Source organism: Urocitellus parryii, chromosome 3, assembly GCF_045843805.1.
Source record: "Urocitellus parryii isolate mUroPar1 chromosome 3, mUroPar1.hap1, whole genome shotgun sequence".
Classification (NCBI taxonomy): domain Eukaryota; kingdom Metazoa; phylum Chordata; class Mammalia; order Rodentia; family Sciuridae; genus Urocitellus; species Urocitellus parryii.
In genome coordinates this window covers 217,431,899-217,449,996 of record NC_135533.1, presented here as the reverse complement: position 1 = coordinate 217,449,996, position 18,098 = coordinate 217,431,899, and the positions used below count along the sequence as shown (strand labels likewise).

General features: G+C 62.8%; 1 protein-coding gene across 1 annotated transcript in view; it reads right to left on the bottom strand.

The window, feature by feature from the left end:
- Nucleotides 1-1,969: 1,969 nt before the first annotated feature.
- Nucleotides 1,970-18,098, bottom strand: part of Dpp9 (dipeptidyl peptidase 9) — a 31,177-nt gene continuing 15,048 nt past the window's right edge. Inside the window, exons 9-20 of the mRNA XM_077796624.1 lie at nt 17,522-17,622; nt 16,183-16,360; nt 15,868-16,030; nt 13,259-13,338; nt 10,625-10,777; nt 10,059-10,194; nt 8,108-8,253; nt 7,856-8,002; nt 6,534-6,686; nt 5,762-5,904; nt 4,373-4,484; nt 1,970-3,020 (exon numbers count right to left, since the gene is read on the bottom strand). Coding sequence (XP_077652750.1) covers nt 2,928-3,020; nt 4,373-4,484; nt 5,762-5,904; nt 6,534-6,686; nt 7,856-8,002; nt 8,108-8,253; nt 10,059-10,194; nt 10,625-10,777; nt 13,259-13,338; nt 15,868-16,030; nt 16,183-16,360; nt 17,522-17,622 — 1,605 coding nt within the window. The 3' untranslated portion in view covers nt 1,970-2,927. The remainder of the gene's footprint in view (nt 3,021-4,372; nt 4,485-5,761; nt 5,905-6,533; nt 6,687-7,855; nt 8,003-8,107; nt 8,254-10,058; nt 10,195-10,624; nt 10,778-13,258; nt 13,339-15,867; nt 16,031-16,182; nt 16,361-17,521; nt 17,623-18,098) is intronic.

Below are 18,098 nucleotides of genomic sequence, written 5' to 3'. Positions count from 1 at the left end.
TCAGCTGTGACTGAAGTGGGTCGGCGTTTGAGGACATCTGTCTGTGTCTGTGGAAAGACCCCAAGTCCCAAGCAACTTCCGTTCTTCCTTTTTTTCTTTCTAACAAACATGAAAAATAAATCACTGTGAAGGAATTAAAAGGTCCCTGTCATCCCAAAGATCTTGCCTTCTAATCCCGACAGTGAGCCCAGCATCCCACAGGAGTGGGTCTGACCTTGTGGACATCTCTTCTGTCCAGGAGCCCTGGAGGGGTGGGTCGACGCACAGGGGTACCGTGTAGGAAGCACTCTTGCTGAGTGCTGGCCGCGGGAATCTGTGCAGGTGACAACATGGAGCAGAAGCAAAGTGCATGTGAAAAGGGGTAAAACCCAAATTGGGAGCCGGCAGCCTCAGGGAGCCGGCTGGGGACACCCCAGGCTCTTGGTACCACTTTCTCAACTTCCTGTGTGTCTCTCTGGTTTGTCTGTCTGGCGGTGCTGGGACGGAACCCAGGGCTCGTGCATGCTAAGCACAGGCTCTGCCCTGAGCCATGCCCCAGCCTGCAGCCTCATGCCTGCGCTCTGTGTGCTGTGCTGGGGACGGAACCCAGGGCCTGGCGTGGGCAGGCAAGTGCTGTCCCACTGAGCCACACCCCAGCCCAATTATTTTAAATAAGAAATGTGTCTGAAAGGCAAATGACCCCAGGTGAATACCTGCAGCAGGTTGCACGGGGAGGGGACCTCTGTCACAGTGTTCCTTGCCAATCAGGAGAGGCCACAAACAGAAAAGTAACCCAGCCTGGGAGGAGCAGCCCCTGTGGTGAGAGGATCCCCCTGCAGCCAAGAAGACAGTGGGCCCAGCTGCCACCCACTCCCTTCTTTCCCCTTGCATAGTGGCCCTGGACAGGAAGTGACCCACTCGAGACTAACAACACTCCTCATTAAATGAGTGAGGTAGGACAGTTGATGAAAGTGCGGGTCTCCGGCAGCCAGGCCTCCTTGGGCAACCTCAGCAACCCCTTTCCCACCGGCTTGGTCACTCTGTGATCTCTAGCCTGTGAATTGAGTGTGCCCCTAGGTATTCGATTTCGCAATGTTAAGTGAACGACATTTTCTTTTTCTCAACAGAATGGTTTTTTAAGATTCATTGGCTGAGCTTCTTACCATTACAACACACTGAGATTGACATATGACAATGGACTGATTTCCTTCACATATAAAGAGCACCTACAAATCAATGAGGCCCACAGGTCAAATAAAGGTGGACAAAGGACAGAAACAAATGACTACTAGAAAACGGATGTTTTAAAATATGAAAAGATCACCACAGGAAAGAACAATGGAGTTTTACCTAGAGGTGCCACTCGTAAGACTGGCAAAGATGATGCCATTTGGTAACACATCACATTGGGAGCAGAGCAGAGAAGCAGGCACGCTCTGCGCCTCTCTTGCGGGAGGTACTTTGAGGGGTTCTCTTTGGGAGGCAGTTTGGTAATGGTCTTCAGATTTATGTGAATGTGCCTTCTTGCCTGTGGTGCTGGGCTGGGCCCGAGGCAAGCTGTCCCCCTGGGCCACGGCCCAGCCCTTATTTTTTGGGACAGGATGTCATTAAGTTAACTGCCTCGGCCTGAGTTTTTGGTTTCTAATTCATTTTTTAGAATTGGGCTTCCCAAAGGACGGAGAGAGGGCCGGGGCAGGCAGCCTGGCCCAGCACTGTAAACCTCAATGCCCAAGCCGCCCCACCAAGGCCTCCCTGGGTCTTAGCCGTTGCGACAGAAACGCAGAGGGCACGGATCTTCCCGCCTGGCCCTTGTGACCCTGTGGACACGGACAGGCACCAGAGCGGGGGAGCGTGGCGCCAGCAGGGCGCAGCTGGCCTCTGGGCCCTTGCAGGCGGGATGCTCTGGCCAGGCCCCGCCGGCGGCCCTGCTGAGGCTGTGGCAGGGGCCCCGCCCTCCCGCTGGGGCCTCAGCAGGCGCAAGGCTTCCGTGTGGGACTGTTTAATGAGTCTACTTCTCACACACATAATTATAAAAGAATAAGAATCGACAAAAATATTTTCTTTCCATAATATGTAGAGGTGGTTTCTGTTTTTCCTTTTCTTTCTTCTTTTCCGTTCGCCTGATCTCTTGGCAGGGAGGCAAAGGGAGAGTGTGACCCCGAGGTGGGGCGTTTCCAGCTCCCAACCCCAGAACCTGGCGCACGGGGGCCAGGCATGTGGCTGCCCCTGGGCTAGTGAGGGGCCGGCAGCCACAGGCACCCAGAGCCACCAGAGAGCTGGGGTCGGCGCCAGGGCGGCCCTGCTGCTCCGCCCTAGGCTGGGGAGCGGGCTCAGGCACCTTGGCTGGGCCGCAGCGCCGCCGTCCAGCGCACGCCCGGTTCTCATTCAGGTACCCCTTGCTTTCTGTCTTTTAAATAATTACTTAAAATGCCCCCAAAACACAACACAGATATGAAGTGGGTGGCCGGCGGAAGGACAGGCGTCTGCATGCTCCTGTGCTGGGGACGGTGGCTGGCCGGGGGTGGGAGGAGAGGCCCGAGCCACAGGGTGGAGACCCAGGGCAGGTAGGTGGGAGCCTCCTGGCCCCCAGTCTCTTCTGTGTCTCCAGGGCCCTGTGGGGACATGGCCTTCTCCTTCCAGAAGGCAGGGCGAGGAGGGACGACTCGAGGCAGTGCCTCGTGGGGAGAGGCCACCATCTCTGTCCTGGCCACCAAGAAGCAGCAAGCAAAGAACCCGGGAGCAGTGAGGAGGAAGACCAAGGCTTCAGGGCAGCGAAGGCAGTGCTCCCCGGCTCCAGGGCTGTCCGGCGGGGTGCTGGGAGGAGGCACCTCCACAGGGCCTGGGCCACCAGGTCCTTCCGGCCTGGTCCCCCGCAGGGTGGCAGCCTGGTCCCCTGCGGTGGTGGCAGCCGCAGAGGCCCTTGTGCTCTGTGTGGAGCTCCTGGCGGCTCAGAGGTATTCCTGCAGGAAGTGCAGCAGCGTGACCTCGTAGTGCTCGCCCGACTCGGGGCAGCGGATGCTGTGTCTCTCGTTGGGGTAGATCTGCGGGAGACAGGCGCGGGCTGGGTGCTCCGGGAGCCCACCTCTGGCACCCCCCGGGGAACGCGGGCATTTCCTGGAAGCGTGGGGAGAAGTCCAGGCCCCCCTGGCTCCTTGGCAGGGTTCAGGAAGTGTGGGTGGAAGGGGTGCCCCTTCCTCACCCCTCCCGGGCGAGGAGGCCAAGGTGGGGCCCAGGAGGGCGCCCTTACCCTCAGCCACTCCAAGCTCCAGGCCCCGGGCTGCGGCCCGGCACTGTGCCGGGGTCAGAACCAGCGGTGCCCTGACCTGTGCTGCCCCTGGGCGGGGGAGACAGAGACACTGGTCTGGTTCCTGCCATAAAGCAGCCTTCCAACAGCTCCCTGCTGCCCCCAGGGTCCAAGGAGCAGGCCTCACACCAGGGAGCCCCTCCCAAGGACCCAGCTCGCGTCACACTGGGGCTGCCCAGCAGCACAGGCAGGTGCCATTCCCCGCCTCTTCCTGCCAGGGAAATGGGCTTCAGGCCCATCCCTCCTCTCCAGGTCCTCAACCACCACCCAGGCACCAGGCCACCCGCTGGTCTGCTCTCCTCTACCCTTGTCTTCTGTAATCCATCCCTGGGCGAGTCACCCACTGAGACCTCTGCCAGGACTCGCCAACCAGTGCAGCCCCTAGGGCTGCGTGGGATAGGGAGAGTGCGCCGTCGGCTCTTCAGCCTCCCTCCCGTCTATGGCCCTCACAGACACACAGCACCCTCCTCTGACAGGCAAGACCATCCTTCTGAGGCCCCATCCCCAACTGACGAAGGCCAGCCTCCCCAGCCAGGCCTCCCCACCGACGCTCCACCCACAGTGGAGCCCTCCTAAACCCGCCAAACCTCACTGTCCCCAAGGCCACACCCAGCTGGCCCCACCCCCACTCTGCTCAGGCTGCTCTGGCCACTTGTTCCCCAAGCTCCTTCCTCCTACAGACCAAGTTGTCCCAGGCCTGGGTCCACGGGACTCGGGGACCCCTGGGTCCCGCATGCCCCTGCTCAGGGGAGTGCCTCAGGCCCCGTGAGCCCTTGTAAGATCCCCACCTCCGGGAAACCACTGGACCCTGGAAGCAGAGACTTCCAGGGTCCAGTGGTCTGCTCCCAGCGGGTGCCTCTGAGTCAACCATGGCCGTGCCCCTCCTGGCCCAGCTGGGGGGATCTGGGTTCCCAGCCTAAAGGTGGCATGGGACTCGGAGGCACCGTACACAGCGGCGCGATATCCCAGGGACACGGGGTCCTTGGGGGCAGCCGGGCTGCAGGCGCAGGGGAGGGTGGGACGGCGCTGGGCACAGGTAGCGGAGGGAGGCAGTGAGGCGGCCCCGCGGGGCGGCGGGCCGTGGCTCACCTGGAGCTGGTAGGGCTTCCCGGCCCGGATCAGCTGGGAGACGAGGAAGTTGGTGTGGAAAAAGTGCACGTTCTCGTCCAGGAAGCCGTGGAGGATGAGCAGGCGGTTGGGCCTGGAGGACAAAGTGGGGCAGGAGGCTGAGCCAGGGTCCCTGGGTGGGATGGGAGGACACACCGCGGGTTCAGGGTCCCCCAGCCCCCGTTGGCCCAGGACCCAGGTGAAGGCTGGAGCAGGACTGGCAAGTCACAAGTCCAGGGCTTCCAGGCAAAGCAGGGAGGCGCCCGCGCCCCTCAGGCACTTTGAATGACAGCGTGTCCTAGCGCTCCCTGTCCACCAGGGCACTGGGTCACCTGTGGCTGCTGAGCAGGTGAAAGGGGCAGAATGGCAGAGAATTCGTTTTCCTTTCTTTTCTGGCACCAGGGATTGAACCCAGAGGCGTCCCACCTCGGAGCCACACCACAGCCCTTTTTCTTTTCGTTTTTGAGCAGGGTCTCACCAGGTCGCTCAGTCTTGACAAATTGCTGGCTCTGAACCCGAGATCCTCCCGCCTCAGCCTCCACACTGCTGGGATTGCAGGTGCGGCCCCGCTCCCAGCAAGAATTAAATTTTTTACTTCTATAAAGCATCGACTGAGTTGCACTTCACCAAGCCCAGAGGTGGCCATTTCCAAGGGACAATCCAGCTGCATCCGGGGCCTGGCAGGGCTGTGAGTCCTCCACCTCTCTGGTTCCAGAATATTACACCCTCCAAAGTAAAGCCCAGTCCCACAGGCAGCTGCCCGCGGCCCTGGAAGTCACCTGCCTCGGCAGCCTCAGACTTTTGGTTCAGTTGCTCATGGCAGCCCTGAGCCAGTGGTGCGGCAAGAGCAGTGGAGACCACTCTGGCTGCACACAGTGCCACTGGGACACACAGCAGACCTCAGCCCCTCCTAACACCCAGGGCCTGGGGACACCAGCTAGAAGTGGACGCCCCAGAAGGTGCCAGTCAGCCAGAGGAGGCCAGCGTCAATGCGTGGCACCACACCCAAGCCTCCAGACCGACTGACAGGAAGCCACAGGGGCCAGCGCCTGTTAAGGTGGTTCAGGGCAAGACCCTGCCACGGTGGCCATACGCTCTGGGGCGTACCCTGGGGAGGGCTGTGCCTGGGCAGTGTGTGGACGCCCGAGCATCCCGGGGCACCTGCTTGCTGTGAGGGGCGCTGGGAAGGGAAGCTGGCAGGAGGTGGCATGCAGGCACAGCGCTGGGACAGCAAGCTTGCGGCCAGGCTTCAGGCCCAGCATGGCAGGCAGGGGTGGAGGGCAGGGCAGGCGTGCAGGGCGTGCTGGGCAGGTGGGAAAGGGCAGGGCCAGATGGAGGGCAGCAGGCACTCAGCACGTGGTGGGGCCTCACTCGTTGGGCAGCTTCTCCACGTGCAGGGCCACGGAACCCGCGTCGTAGCCATGCTGGTTGTTTTCTGGAACGTCCATGTAGCGCTCCGTGTACCCTGTGTCGTAGGCCATCCAGACGGTGACAGGGGCCCCCGCGATGGCCACCTGAAGGGTATAGTGGACAGATGGGGCAGAGAGAGAGAGAGAGAGAGAGAGAGAGAGAGGCGTCAGGTCCCAGGAGCCAGCACGTGGCCGGCTGTCCCGGGGCCTCCCCTGGAGGGCATGAGGATGGTCATGCAAGGGCCTGGCGGGGCGTGGCCCTCAGACCGTCTGTCCCCGTGGACTGTGCGTCTGTCCCCGTGGACTGTGCGCTGGTCAAGGGAGGCGGGGCGCCGTGGGAGGGTGTGAGGCCCCTTGGGGCGGAGGGCGGGCCCGACCCAGCGCCTGCCGCTCTCCTCCTCCTCACGGCCGCCCCGCAGTGCCCTGACAGTGCCTCGGCCTGGGCCCTCCCCGACGCTCTTCACACCATGCCCCACCTCTGCCCATCCGAGGCCGGGGTCCCGGGCTCAGCCTCCCACAGAGAGCTGCTGGCAGGGTTTTGTGCAGCCGGTGGCCATCCTGGGGTCAGCGTGGCGGGCATGAGGAGGGGGGCTCGGCCCCGGGGGCTGCTGCAGGGAGGAAACAGCCACGTGGCAAGGCCCCTGCCGAGGTGCCTCCCCCGGGGGCAGGCAGAGTGGGGTGGCCAGCAGGAGGGAGTGGGGTCCGTGGACGTGGCTGTCCAGGGAAGGACCCACCTTAAACACCTGGGGCTTGTGGATCAGCCCCATGAGCGAGAGGAAGCCCCCGTAGGACCAGCCGTGGATGGCCACGCGACTCAGGTCGATGAAGCCGTACTTCTGCGCCACGAACTGCAGGCCCTCCACCTGGTCTTCGATCTCCACCTGGCCCTGGGGATGAGGCCGGACCCTCAGTGGCCTCCTCCGGGAACACCCCAGGGAGCCTCTCCCTCCTGGGTCAACAGCAGCTCTCCGGGAACTGTCTCGCCAAGCCCCGCTCAGACCCACCTGCTCTGGGGGTCGGTGACCAGGTGTTCCTGGCCACCGCTCTATTCTGCCACCTGCCTCCCGAGTGACTCAGAGAAAGTCCCATTCCCTCTCGGGGCCTCAGACTACTCATTTTTGAAATGGGGATATTCACGTGACCAGGACCCATGTTACAATGGGCGTGAGGGAGCAGCGTGCTGAGGAGAGGCCATCCCGTCTGAGCGCAGAGCCACCGTCACAGGCTGGCTGAGGGGCTTCCTGCCAGGGCAGCCTTAAGGGGAGGCCTTTAGGAAGGGCCTGAGCCAGAAGGGCCCCACCCTAGTCCCCGGCTGCCCAGATAGCGCGCCCCTCCCCCGGGAAGGTGACGTGCCGGCTGGGAGCAGAGCAGCACCGAGACCTGTCCTGCACCTCCTCTCGACTCCCAGCCCCCAGAAGTGGGAGGGTCTTCTTGGGGGGACGGGTACCGGGGACTGAAATCCGGTGCTCTGGCGCTAAGCCCTCCACCTCCCTTATTTTGAGACGGTTTTGCTAAGTATTTCAGGCCTTGAACTTGACTCCTCCTGCTTCCGCCTCTTGAACAGGTGGGGATCAGGAGTGCAGGCCGCTGCCACCGCCCAATTTCTGTTTTTTACGAATTTTCCAGCACATGGTACTTTGTTACAGCATAAAGACGAACTGAGACAACCAGCACCAGCACCGTTACCATCACCATGACTACACCATTATCAGCATCGTCACACTATCACCATCACCACACCGTCACCACCATCACTTCTACAGCCACCAGTCTTTCTGTGGTCCAGACCTCGGGAATTGCTGTGGCCCTGGCCTATACCTTGGTCTCTGGCTGGGTTTGGTTCCCGCTCTCCTATGCCAGGGGCTCAGGAGCAGGTGGAATGGACAGCTACCCGTGTCCCCCGGGGCCCAGCTCAGAGTCGAGTGGTGAAGCAGGTACCCTGGGTTCTGAAAGGCCACCTGCTTACTCCATGCTGTGGGTGTGCCCTAAGCAAACCCCACATGACCTAGAGCTCCCTGCACAACACAGGAGGGGCCCAGAGTGACCAGGAAATTACCATCTGGTTTTTCAGGGCCCCTTCGAACCGAAGCCCTCGTTGGCAGGAGCCCCGGCCGTCGATGACCACCACGGCGTAGCCCAGGGAAGCCAGCGTGTTGAGCCGCAGGTACTTGATGCCTTTGAAGGAGTTGTTCACTAGCTGCACCTGCAGGCGAGGAAGCGCAGTGAGCATCTGGGGAGAGGGACACCAGGCAGGCCAGGCCAGTGTAGGAGGCCAGGGGCCCGGGGGGAAGGACAGGTCCACACCCACCTGGGGACCCCCATACACAAAGAGCACAGTGGGGTGCTTCTTCCCCGGCTGCAGGGTGTGCGGCTTGTAGATCATGCCGTAGAGCCGCACGTCCGACCGCGTGTGGAAGTGGAAGATTTCCGGAGGCACGTAATCCGGGGGGCAGCCTGTGGGAAAGCACTGTGACCAGGCGGCTGGGGGCTGCCTGTGGCAGCTGTGCCTCCCCAAGCCTTGAAGGGTGGACCAAAGCACCCCCTGTTGCTTGGGTTCCTGAGCCCAGGTCATGTCAAAGGGCCAGGAAAGCGCTGGTCAGCCAGGGACACGGCGCTGCAAGCTGCACACTCCTGGCGAGCCCTGGGGTGAGAAGGCCCGTCCCCCAGCTGTCCTTCCTCATGCCACCCTAACGACACCCAGCCTGGCAGGGATACCGACACCCTAACCGCCCAAGCGGAGACACCAGCCCAGAGCCCAGCAGACGCGTCCCAGGCTGCTTCCCATGGACTGCAGCAAGGCGGCGGGGTGGGGGGCTGTGTCCTTTGGTCATTCTTTGCAGCTCTTTGCAGTGCTGGGGATGACCCAGGGCCCTGCGCTCCACCCCCAAGCCACACCCAGCCCGTTGCAATTTTTGAGGTAGGGTCTCTGAGTCTCTGAGGCTGGCCCCGCCCTTGCCACCCTCCTGGGCTGGCTGGCAGCCAGGTGCACTGGCCCTGCTCAAGGCCTCCCTGAGGGCTTCCCAGGTAAACAGGGTCCATGGGGGCTGGGCTTGGCTCAGGGGCAGAGCGCTCCCCCGCACATGTGTGGCACCGAGTCCCATCCCCAGCACCACATCTACATAAATACATAAAACAAAGGTCCCGTCCACGTCCAACTACCGGCAAAGGAAAAAACAGGACACGCGGGTCAGTTTAAAGGAAGGTTGTCATTAATACAGCCAAGGGACTGGCAGGTCACTGCCCAGGGCCGTTCCTCTGTGTCCTAACTCCTTAGCTGCTGCTGTAGCTCTGCCACGGCCATGGGCAGTGAGAGTGACCCCAGCTGGCCAGGTTCTAACCTGGCATGGACCAGGAGGTCCGGGAAGTTGGCCTCAGGCACCTGTGGCACACCTAAGACACCTGGTCCCATCCTTGACCCATCTCTGACCCCAGTGCTGTGCCGGCCCCTCCCTGCCCTGGCCAGGGTGTCTCCATGGCGACCGGGCAGTGAGGTGGAGCTGGTGGTGGAGAGGCCCTTCTACCCACTGCTGCTCCAGGAGGTAAGGATAGGGCAACATGCTCGCCAGGCCCCCTGACATCCCTGCAGGCCCAAGATTCCAGTTTCTAGAATGTTCTGGGAAGCTGCAACATGCAGAGTCAGGGCTACAGCTGGTCCCCTGGTGCCAGGCACTGCCTGAGCCCTGTCTTCACCATCTGCTCCACAGACGACCGTACCAGGAAACCACCCCACAGCGGCCTGAGGCTCCACAGCGCGTCCCCCAGAGCCAGAACGTGGGCCTGGGACCACTGGGCAGTCCTGACTGACCCTGGGCTCCTGGGCAAACTCAGACACTTCCTGTTCCCCTGAGGTCCCCAGGTGACCACACCCCTGCTTCTTTTAGAAACTATAGCTGCAGAACCTCTGCTCTGTGCAGGTGCTGTCACCTGCCATCTGGATGGCACAGCTGGCTGTGGAAGGGTGGAGCAGGTTTCCAGCTGGCTGTATCACTCTGAGCTCCCATGGCCCCTGCTCCCTTCCCACGGGCCCTGAAGTCCCCGGGACCTAGCTCTGTGTGCTGTGCGCTGCTGCCTGGCAGGTGCCACGGACCCCCGAGTCCCTGAGACAGGGTCATGGCCTGTGGGGCCACGGTTATGTTCTGACGTATCCTGGGGCTCCTGCAAGGACGGGCTACAGCTGCTGCCCTCTGCTCGCCAGGGCGTCCCTCGTACCCGGGGACAGATGCGCAAGCTGAGCTCCCCAGGGAGGGCCGGCTACTCACTGGCTGCCTCCATCATGCTGGCCCAGAAGCGGGGCTGCTTGTGCAGGGGGTCGTCGTCGGGCCCGCTCAGCTTGTAGACGTGCACGCAGGGTGGGGTGCTCACGCTGCTGTAGTGGCTGATGAACATGTCGAAGCTCTGTGGGGGACGAGGTGCTGGTCTCCAGGAACAGGCACAGTGCCCTGCAGCCGGGGCGCCTGTGCTCTTCCCGCCCGGTCACGGGGGCGCTCTTCACCTACTGCTCCTCTGATGTCACCCCGCCCCTCGCCGTGGCTACCAAGGCCCCATTTGCAAATAAGGACAGGGGCTGAGCCTGGATCTGTCTGGGACCAGCGTCCAGGGAGCTGCCGCTGTGGGGCCTGCTCGCCTGGCCGTGCTGGCAGTGGCCCTGTGCGTGTGCCCTGCCTCGGGGTCTGCACGGCTCGGAGCTAAGACTGAGGCCCACTCACAGCAGTGGCACCAAGGCTCAGTGGGTAGGCCGTGGTGCCCCAGGGACACCATCCCTCCCTGCCAGGTAGGAGTGGGCAGCACCAGCCCTGGGGGACACTGGGTGGGAGCCAGCATGCACCTGGCTCATGGAGCAGCTGTGGGAGAAGCCGGGCGTGGTGAGGCGCACGATCTCGCCGGCAGACTCGTAGCTGACCACGTAGAGGTGGTGCTCCAGTGGCGTGTCCTTTGTGCCTTGGAAGTACACCAGCTTGGTCTCCTCATTGACCCAGATCTGCAGGGAGGACACAGCTGCTTGGGACCAGCCTGCCCCCTCCCTGGCCACATCCCGCCCCGGTGGACCCCGCTGCCTGCAGCCAGGGGACCTGCTCCCCACCGTCTCTGCTGCACAGCTGCCTATGCTGCCCGGTCTAGCCCCGTGTCCTTCAGAGGGCTGCAGTTACAAGGTCAAGCCTGGATGGCTCTTGGGACTGTGGAGGCACCAGCCTGGAGGAAGGCTGCGCGGGTCCCAGGGCCGGCCCGTCTCTCTGGCCAAGGGTAGAAGTTAAGAAGTAGCAAGGTCCCTCCTAGGCCCAGGAGGCCCAGGTTCTTAGATGGTGTCCCCAGGCAGAGCTCAGAGCTGCAGCCCCACGGCTGCTCAGGAGTCCCCGGCTATAGTCCAGCATTAGAAAACCCCGAGAGAGAGGACCAGGTGGGGACAGGTGGCTACCTGGGGCACGTCAGGCTGGTGGGTGGAGGTGAGGTGGCACCATACAGGCAAAACACCTCCAGAGGGCACAGCCCTGGACTTGGGACAGAGGCTGCTGGAGCCCTTCCCAAGGAATTCCCCACATGGGGACGAGGACGCTGGAGGAGCAGGCCCACTCACGCCAGGGGGCCAAGTGGGCCTTTGTAAACCCCGCTGACCCCCACTGACAAAGACCACAGGGCTGCTGCCTGCAGGAGGCAGGGCTGCTGGCAGCGGCGGGCTCCTAGGGGACACTCTGTGCTGTGTCTTATCCTCTGTGGTGCTGGTGGACACAGGGCCTGCACATGCTGGGCAGCGCCCCCCACAGACCACCCCGCCCCAGGCTCCATTTATTGGGGGGGACTGGAAGTAGGCACAGTGGTGCCCGCCACTAAGCTGCATCCACAGCTCTTGTGATTTTTTTGAGACGGGATTTCACTAAGTTGCTGAAGCTGAACTTGAACTTGATCCTGGGGCTCAGCCTCCCTGGGAATCCAGGTGTGTCTGGCGCCTGAGCTGCTTTCCACAAGCAGGTTCTCTAGACCCACAGGAGGCTGGGCCTCCAGCACTGCCCAGCTCCACAGCACAGGTCGGCCCTCCCCGGGGCTTGTCCCCAACGAGGCCTGGCTTGGGTGACGCAGAACAGGGCAGACAGTACTTTAGAGGGCCCAGCCCTCTGTCCTTCCTCTTGTTTGTGGTCGGGGGTCAAATCCGGGCCCGGTGGGAGGCTCTTTTTCACTTCTAAGATGCTCCCGCCCCGTCTCAGCGTGGAGAGAGGCGCGTGCTGACAGGGTGCTGTCACAGCCCCCGGGACGTGGTGCTTGTGCTGGCTCAGGACACCACACACTTAAGGTCACTGCATGCACGCGCACACACATATGTGACTGTGCCCTTCAGGGGACCTGGGTGACATCTGAGCACATCAGTGGCTGGCATGACTGGGCTGCTCCTGCTGTGGAGTGGGTGGGGCCCAGGGAGCAAGGTCAGGAGAGGGGAGCAGAGCCGCCCACTGCCCCCTGCTCGGGCCAGGCTGAGAAGGGAGCTGGCGAGTGGTCAGCAGCCAGGTTGCCACTGGCCACCAATTAACCTTTAGAGACCGGCATTCTGACCCTCAGGCTCTATCCACAAAGACGCAGGCATGAAGCTGCCCAGAGAGGGGACTGCTGCAGTGCCACAGCGCACCTGTCCCCACAGTTCAGCAGCATCTTTCCAAGTCAGCGAGGGCACTGGACACGTCCATCTACCGTGACCACATGTGCCTCGCTTGCTCATGCTGTCACCGACGGCCACATTCCACCATGAATGACACACACCACACGCACACGTCGCTAGAGAGTTCTGGGGTGACCTCACAGTCAGGCGTGACACACGTTGCTGTCAGCACACAGGTGGCTTGTCCCCGACAGGCTGCGCCCTGCTGCCTCAACTGCACCCTCTGAGGCCAGGCTCCCCTTCCAGCCCGGGCAGGGTGTGCTGGCCTCTGCGTTGCCAGCCACGTCTGCACCCTGCAGGCCACCTGTGTGCTCCTGCTCTTTATGCCAAGTCACTGACGGGCGCGGGCTTGTTTCTGAGAGGGAGGGACCCAGGAGGGTGACCAGGAACCCTCTGTAAAAATGGCAGCCGTGCCCCTGGACCCAGGTGAAGACACAGGGCTCGTAGCTCTTCATTTGGGAACCTCAGGGGCTAAATGGGGTGGCTGTGGGGACACTCCCTGATGACTCTAATTCCACAGGATGTGCAGATGTCCTGAAGACTCTTCTCTTGGGGAGGGGGCTCTGAGATATAAAGAAGGCCACTTGAACACCCTGGTGGCACTGAGAGTGTGGGTTAGGCACTCCCACGGGACCTGGCGGGGCCACGGGACCCTCTGACTTGTCCCTCCTGGTCTTCAGTGCTCAGGCAGGGAGGAGGGAAAGGAGCAGGGCAGAGAGGAGCAGGAAGGGGCAGGAAGGGGCAGAGCCAGGAGGGAGGGCAGAGAAGCCAGGAGCACGTGCAGGGCGTGAGGAGGGACAGAGGAGACTCTGGTACCTTGGAGCCGTGCCTGGCCAGAACCTCCCATTCACCACTGGTCAGAGCGATCTCCTCCTTAATGAGGCTTTTAAATTCATCTGAAAGGAAGGAAGGAAAAGAGGTGAAGGGAGCCAGGGCATCGTGACACGCACCAGGGACACTCCCCACGGGGCTGCAGGGTCTGAGCAGAAGGTGGGGACCTGCCAGAGTGGTCAAGAGGACTGTGGGGCCAGTGCCTGTTGGCGGATGGCAGGACCAGCCTTTCCCAAGAAAAGCCAGGACTCTGGAACTCGCTCTTCGAGAGCCTTCGAAGGGCGAGTGACTCTGGCCTTGTAGGGCTCCGCGGCCCCAGGCCAGGAAGCAAGTGGATGTGCAGTTGCTCTGCGGTTTTCTGGGAGGCGACACAGGATGGCTGCTGATGCCAACAGAAAGGGACTGAGCTCGGGAGCCAGGCTCACTTTTCTCCTGAATCATTCTAGGCCTAAAAGACACTGGCACCCACATGTGGCGCGACAGGGACAAGGGTTCTGCACACAGTGGCACAGGAGGAGTAGAGGCCAACTCTCGAGGACAGGGGCTCCCGCCCTCAGCCTCCCTGGCTGGTCCTGCCATGCTGGCCTGCTGAGGCCCACGGTCACTGGCCTGCTGAGGCCCACTGTTCGTGGGGTGAGTTGTGCGTGGGTCCCTCTCCTGATGCCCACAGGGCCTGGGCACTGCTCGCCTGGCTGGCCCTCTGCTCACTCCCGCCCGTGGAGCCTCTTGAGGCACTAGGCTCCAGCCCAATTTTGTCTGGCCCCAGGGTCCTACTGACCGTCCCTCCCTGCCCGCCTTCACCCAGATGCCCACCTGCTCCTCCTCAGGTTCCCAGGCTCCTCCTGAGCCCCGCCCTCCCGCGGGCCACCAGGCCTCCCCAGTCCCCTGCAGGCACTCACTCCTGCTGATTCAACATTACTAAGGTACAGATGCTCAGCACCCTGTCACCATTCAGCAGGCATCTGCCCCATGACAGGAGGCAGGAGCTGGGGACCCGCAGGTGTAGCTCCAGAGCAGGCTGGCCATGCAGACCTGGGCCCGGGGTCACCAAGGCACTGTAGCACACTGGAGAGTCCGGGCCCCACGGAGCAGCCACTGCCCCTCCACCAGTGACCACGGGGCGTGGAGATGCAGCTCTCAGGCTGCCAGGCCCCCAGAGGGCTGCAGGTACAGGTGCCCAGTGCCTGGGCAGCTGGGCCAGCTGGGCAGGGCCGGGCCAGCCAGCCAGGCCTTAGTGGCTCACCAACCTCAGGCCTGCGTGGAGCCGTCCATCCTGGCACCAGTCTCCTGGCTCCAGCGGGCTGACTGCCACGCGCTCAGGCCGCCCTGCACTGGACGGTGCTCAGGGCATTTGTGGGCAGGGCTCTAAACTGTGGGGCTCACACATGTCCAGGAACATGGGGCTCCTGGCCAGGAGTGGGTGGAGGCGGGTGCTGCTCACGCCTGCAGCACCCAGGGATCCAGCCCAGAGTCCCCTTGCCCTGAGTCTGCGGAAGCCTGGGCTGTGTCCTGCGGGGGCTGCGACACCTGTGCTCCCCTATGCCTGCTCTGTGCCCCTAGGTGTCACCCACACAGCAACTCTGCCATCGGCACCTCATCTCAAGCAGGTCCGCATCCTAAAACAGCCCCTCAGTCTCTGTGTCAGCCTGGAACCCGCGGGCCTGGGGCCTCCACACCACGCGTCCCCACTCAGCTGTAATGGTGCAGGAACCCCAGGTGCCGCCGCTTCACTTGCCCTCGGCCTGCGCCAGAGACCAGGACTCACTTCACACCCGTGTAAGTGAGACCAGCAACTTCCTGCTTCCTGTAGGGTCCAGTCCGAGTCCTCCACAGGGCCCTGCAGGGCTGCCCTGCCTCCTCTGCCTCCCCTCCTCCCTGTGCCTCCAACACACCAGGCTTATCCTGCCCCCCGGGCCTCTGCAGGCCGTGCCCTCTGCCTGGAGCGTGCTGTATGCCTATCAGCGCTCCAGTCTCCGCTCGGCGGCATGCCATCTGGAGACATCCTCCTGAGCCCCTTCTAGAAAGAAGCCCCTCACTCTGCAGCATTTGCCTCTCCACTCGCCTTCCTCCCGAGGCAGGATCTTTCCTTGTTCTTGGATTACTGCTTTGTCTTCCACTAGAACCTTCTAAACACCAAGAAACGTCTTGCCTCTTCATACGACTGTACCGGGGGCACCTGGAGCAGGGGGCGGCCACTTCCACAGGGAGCCAGAGAGCCACCACCTGTGGTTCTGTAAGCTGCCGCTGCTCCACGCTGCTGCTCGACACTGCCCCCGTGACACAGAAGCAGCCGCAGGCCACCCAATGAGTGGGCCTGGCCATGTGCCAATAAAACTCTATGAAGCCAGTGGCAGATGGGACGTGGCCCGCAGCCCGCCTTCCCAGCCCTGGTCATGGAGAGGGCTGGTCACAGCGCTCCACAGATGCCGCTGGCAGAACAGGCGGCTGCTGCCGTCACGGCCCTGGCCCCTGCTGAACACAAGGGCCCGTGGGAGGCTGCTCCAGTGCCTGCCCTGGGGACCCACTCTGTCAGGGCCACCAGGGACAGATGGGGCACTGGCCTCCACGCCAACCGGGAGCCAGGCTCTGCTCACCTTCCCCAGGGCTGAGGGGCTGGGTCCAGTCGTAGCCGTGGGACTTGAGGACGGCGGTGACTCTGTACAGGTGGCAGAAGCCCGTCTTGCACTCATTGGCTCGGAGGAAGCAGAACTCCTCGGTGCCCTCAGGCTGAGGGAAGGGGTAGAAGATGTCGTGCACCTGTGTGGCAGAGGGGGCGTCAGGAGAGGGGAGGCCTGCTCTGCAGCTGGCCAGCCTCCCGGACTCCCTGCTGGCTGGGGACGGCCCGGCTATGAGCCCTTCTCCACGTGGGGCCCGCCCAGGAGGCCACGCGCAGCCCCAGCCCCCCTTACGTTGATCCAGACGTTGGTGACCTCCTCGTACACCACGTGTGGCTGCACGTCCTGGGGGACCGCTCTGGCGAAGGCCAGCCGCTGCTCTTCGCTCTCAGGGGTCGGGATGAATAGGGCAGGCGGGAGGAGGACCAGCTGGAGTCGCTGCTGTGGCCGGTCCAGGAACATGGCCCAGGCGCTGGAAGGGGAGAGGAGGGCGGGGGCCTCAGAGGCTGTGGACAGTGCAGCAGCACCTTGGGCAGCGGGGGGCCGAGCCCCGCCTCCCTGGTGTCCCTGGCCTGCACCTGGCCCGTACCCGAGCTGGGGCTCAGTGGCACAGCCGGCCAGACCCCAGCACCGGAGGGAACGGCCCTAGGCCTTGGGCACCATTTCTCAAATGGGCCTGCTTCCTTCTTGGCCAGCCCAGCCCCAGGTCCACCTCACTCCAGTCGGCCTCAGGTGGACCTCTCAAAACCTGCCCTGTGGGGTGGGGCTGCTCCACGCAGGCCTCGGGACGGCAGGAAAGAGCACAGGACGTCCCGGCCTGACTGGAGGCAGCCCGCGGGCTGGGCCTGCCACCTGCCAAGCAAGACCAGGGGAAGCCCGCAGCGTCAGGGAACAGGGACAGAGAGGGACAGAGCCAGCTCTGCAGGCCATGCGGGAGCTTTCGTAGCTGCTGCCCGCTCACAGCCACAGCAACCTGGGAGGGGTGGGCGGGCAGTGTGGGCCTCGCCCCTCACAGCAGATGAGGCTCATCTCTCCCCTCACTTAGAAGCACACAGGCCACTGTGCCCACAGCTGAAGGAACGGCGAGCTGGCCGTGGCCTCTGGGTGGAGGTTGCAGGAAATGGGAAGGGGAACAAGGGGGGGGCGCCCCTACTTTGTGACTTGGAACTGAGCATGGAACCCGGGGTGCTGTACCAGGGGCCACAATCCCAGTCCTTTTTATTTTACTTTGAGACAGGGTCTTGCTAAGTTGCTTAGGGCCTCACTAAGTGGATCAGCTGGCTTGAACTTGGGATCCTCCTGCCTCAGCCTCCCAAGCTGCTAGGATGACAGGTGTGTCACCACGTCAGGGTATGATTTGGTGTTTCTTACAACTAGGGAACTTGGGCCCCCTGCAATTATCTCTGACCCCCAAATGTCCTAGTTCCACCAACACTGGAGTGAATGACCAGAGTGTCCTGCCTCTGACAGGCTGGGGGAGGCATCTCTGGGAACAAGTGGGCAGGACACGTCCCCTGCCCTGGTCCTATCACCCCAAGACCCGTGGGCAGTCGGAGCAGTGGTTTTGGCAGCCCACCCGTCGTTCCCAGCGCCCACTCTGAATCCCTAGGTCACCTGACGCAGAGACACTCACTACTTGCCGTCCCGGGTCCAGCCAGCCCTGGCGATGTACTCCACCCTGGGGAACAGCGAGCTGAAGGGCTGCACCAGCTCCTTCCCCCGTGCCGACACGATCTAGGGAGACAGACGTGGGTCACACTCTGCCTGTCCCCACACCACCTGAGGAGATGGCGGCCATGTGGGGTGAGAGCGAGTTCCCTGCTCTGGGATGTGGTCACGGCAGGTGTCCCCGAGTCAGGGTGTGCTCACACTGAACAGACCAAGCCAGATACAGTGTGCGTGGTACCCATGACGGAAAAACAGGGGCGGACACACACCATGGGGCCGCCTTGTGGTGTCGCAGGAGAAGATGGCCACCTGCGACCCCAGGAGACTGGCACACTCTCCCTCGGGGCCACACCCTCACTCTGGCCTCCTGCTCTTTGAGCTGCCCGTTCTGTGGCAGTGGGGACAACAGTCCCAGCAGACTCCACAGTCATTCGACAGGGCCTCCAAGAGAGGGTCCCCCCAGAGCACCCTGCGGGTTCTGGGGACCAAGCAGTCTGTTCTGGGCAGTTCCTGCAGATCCAGGGGCCTTGAGCAAGCAGGCC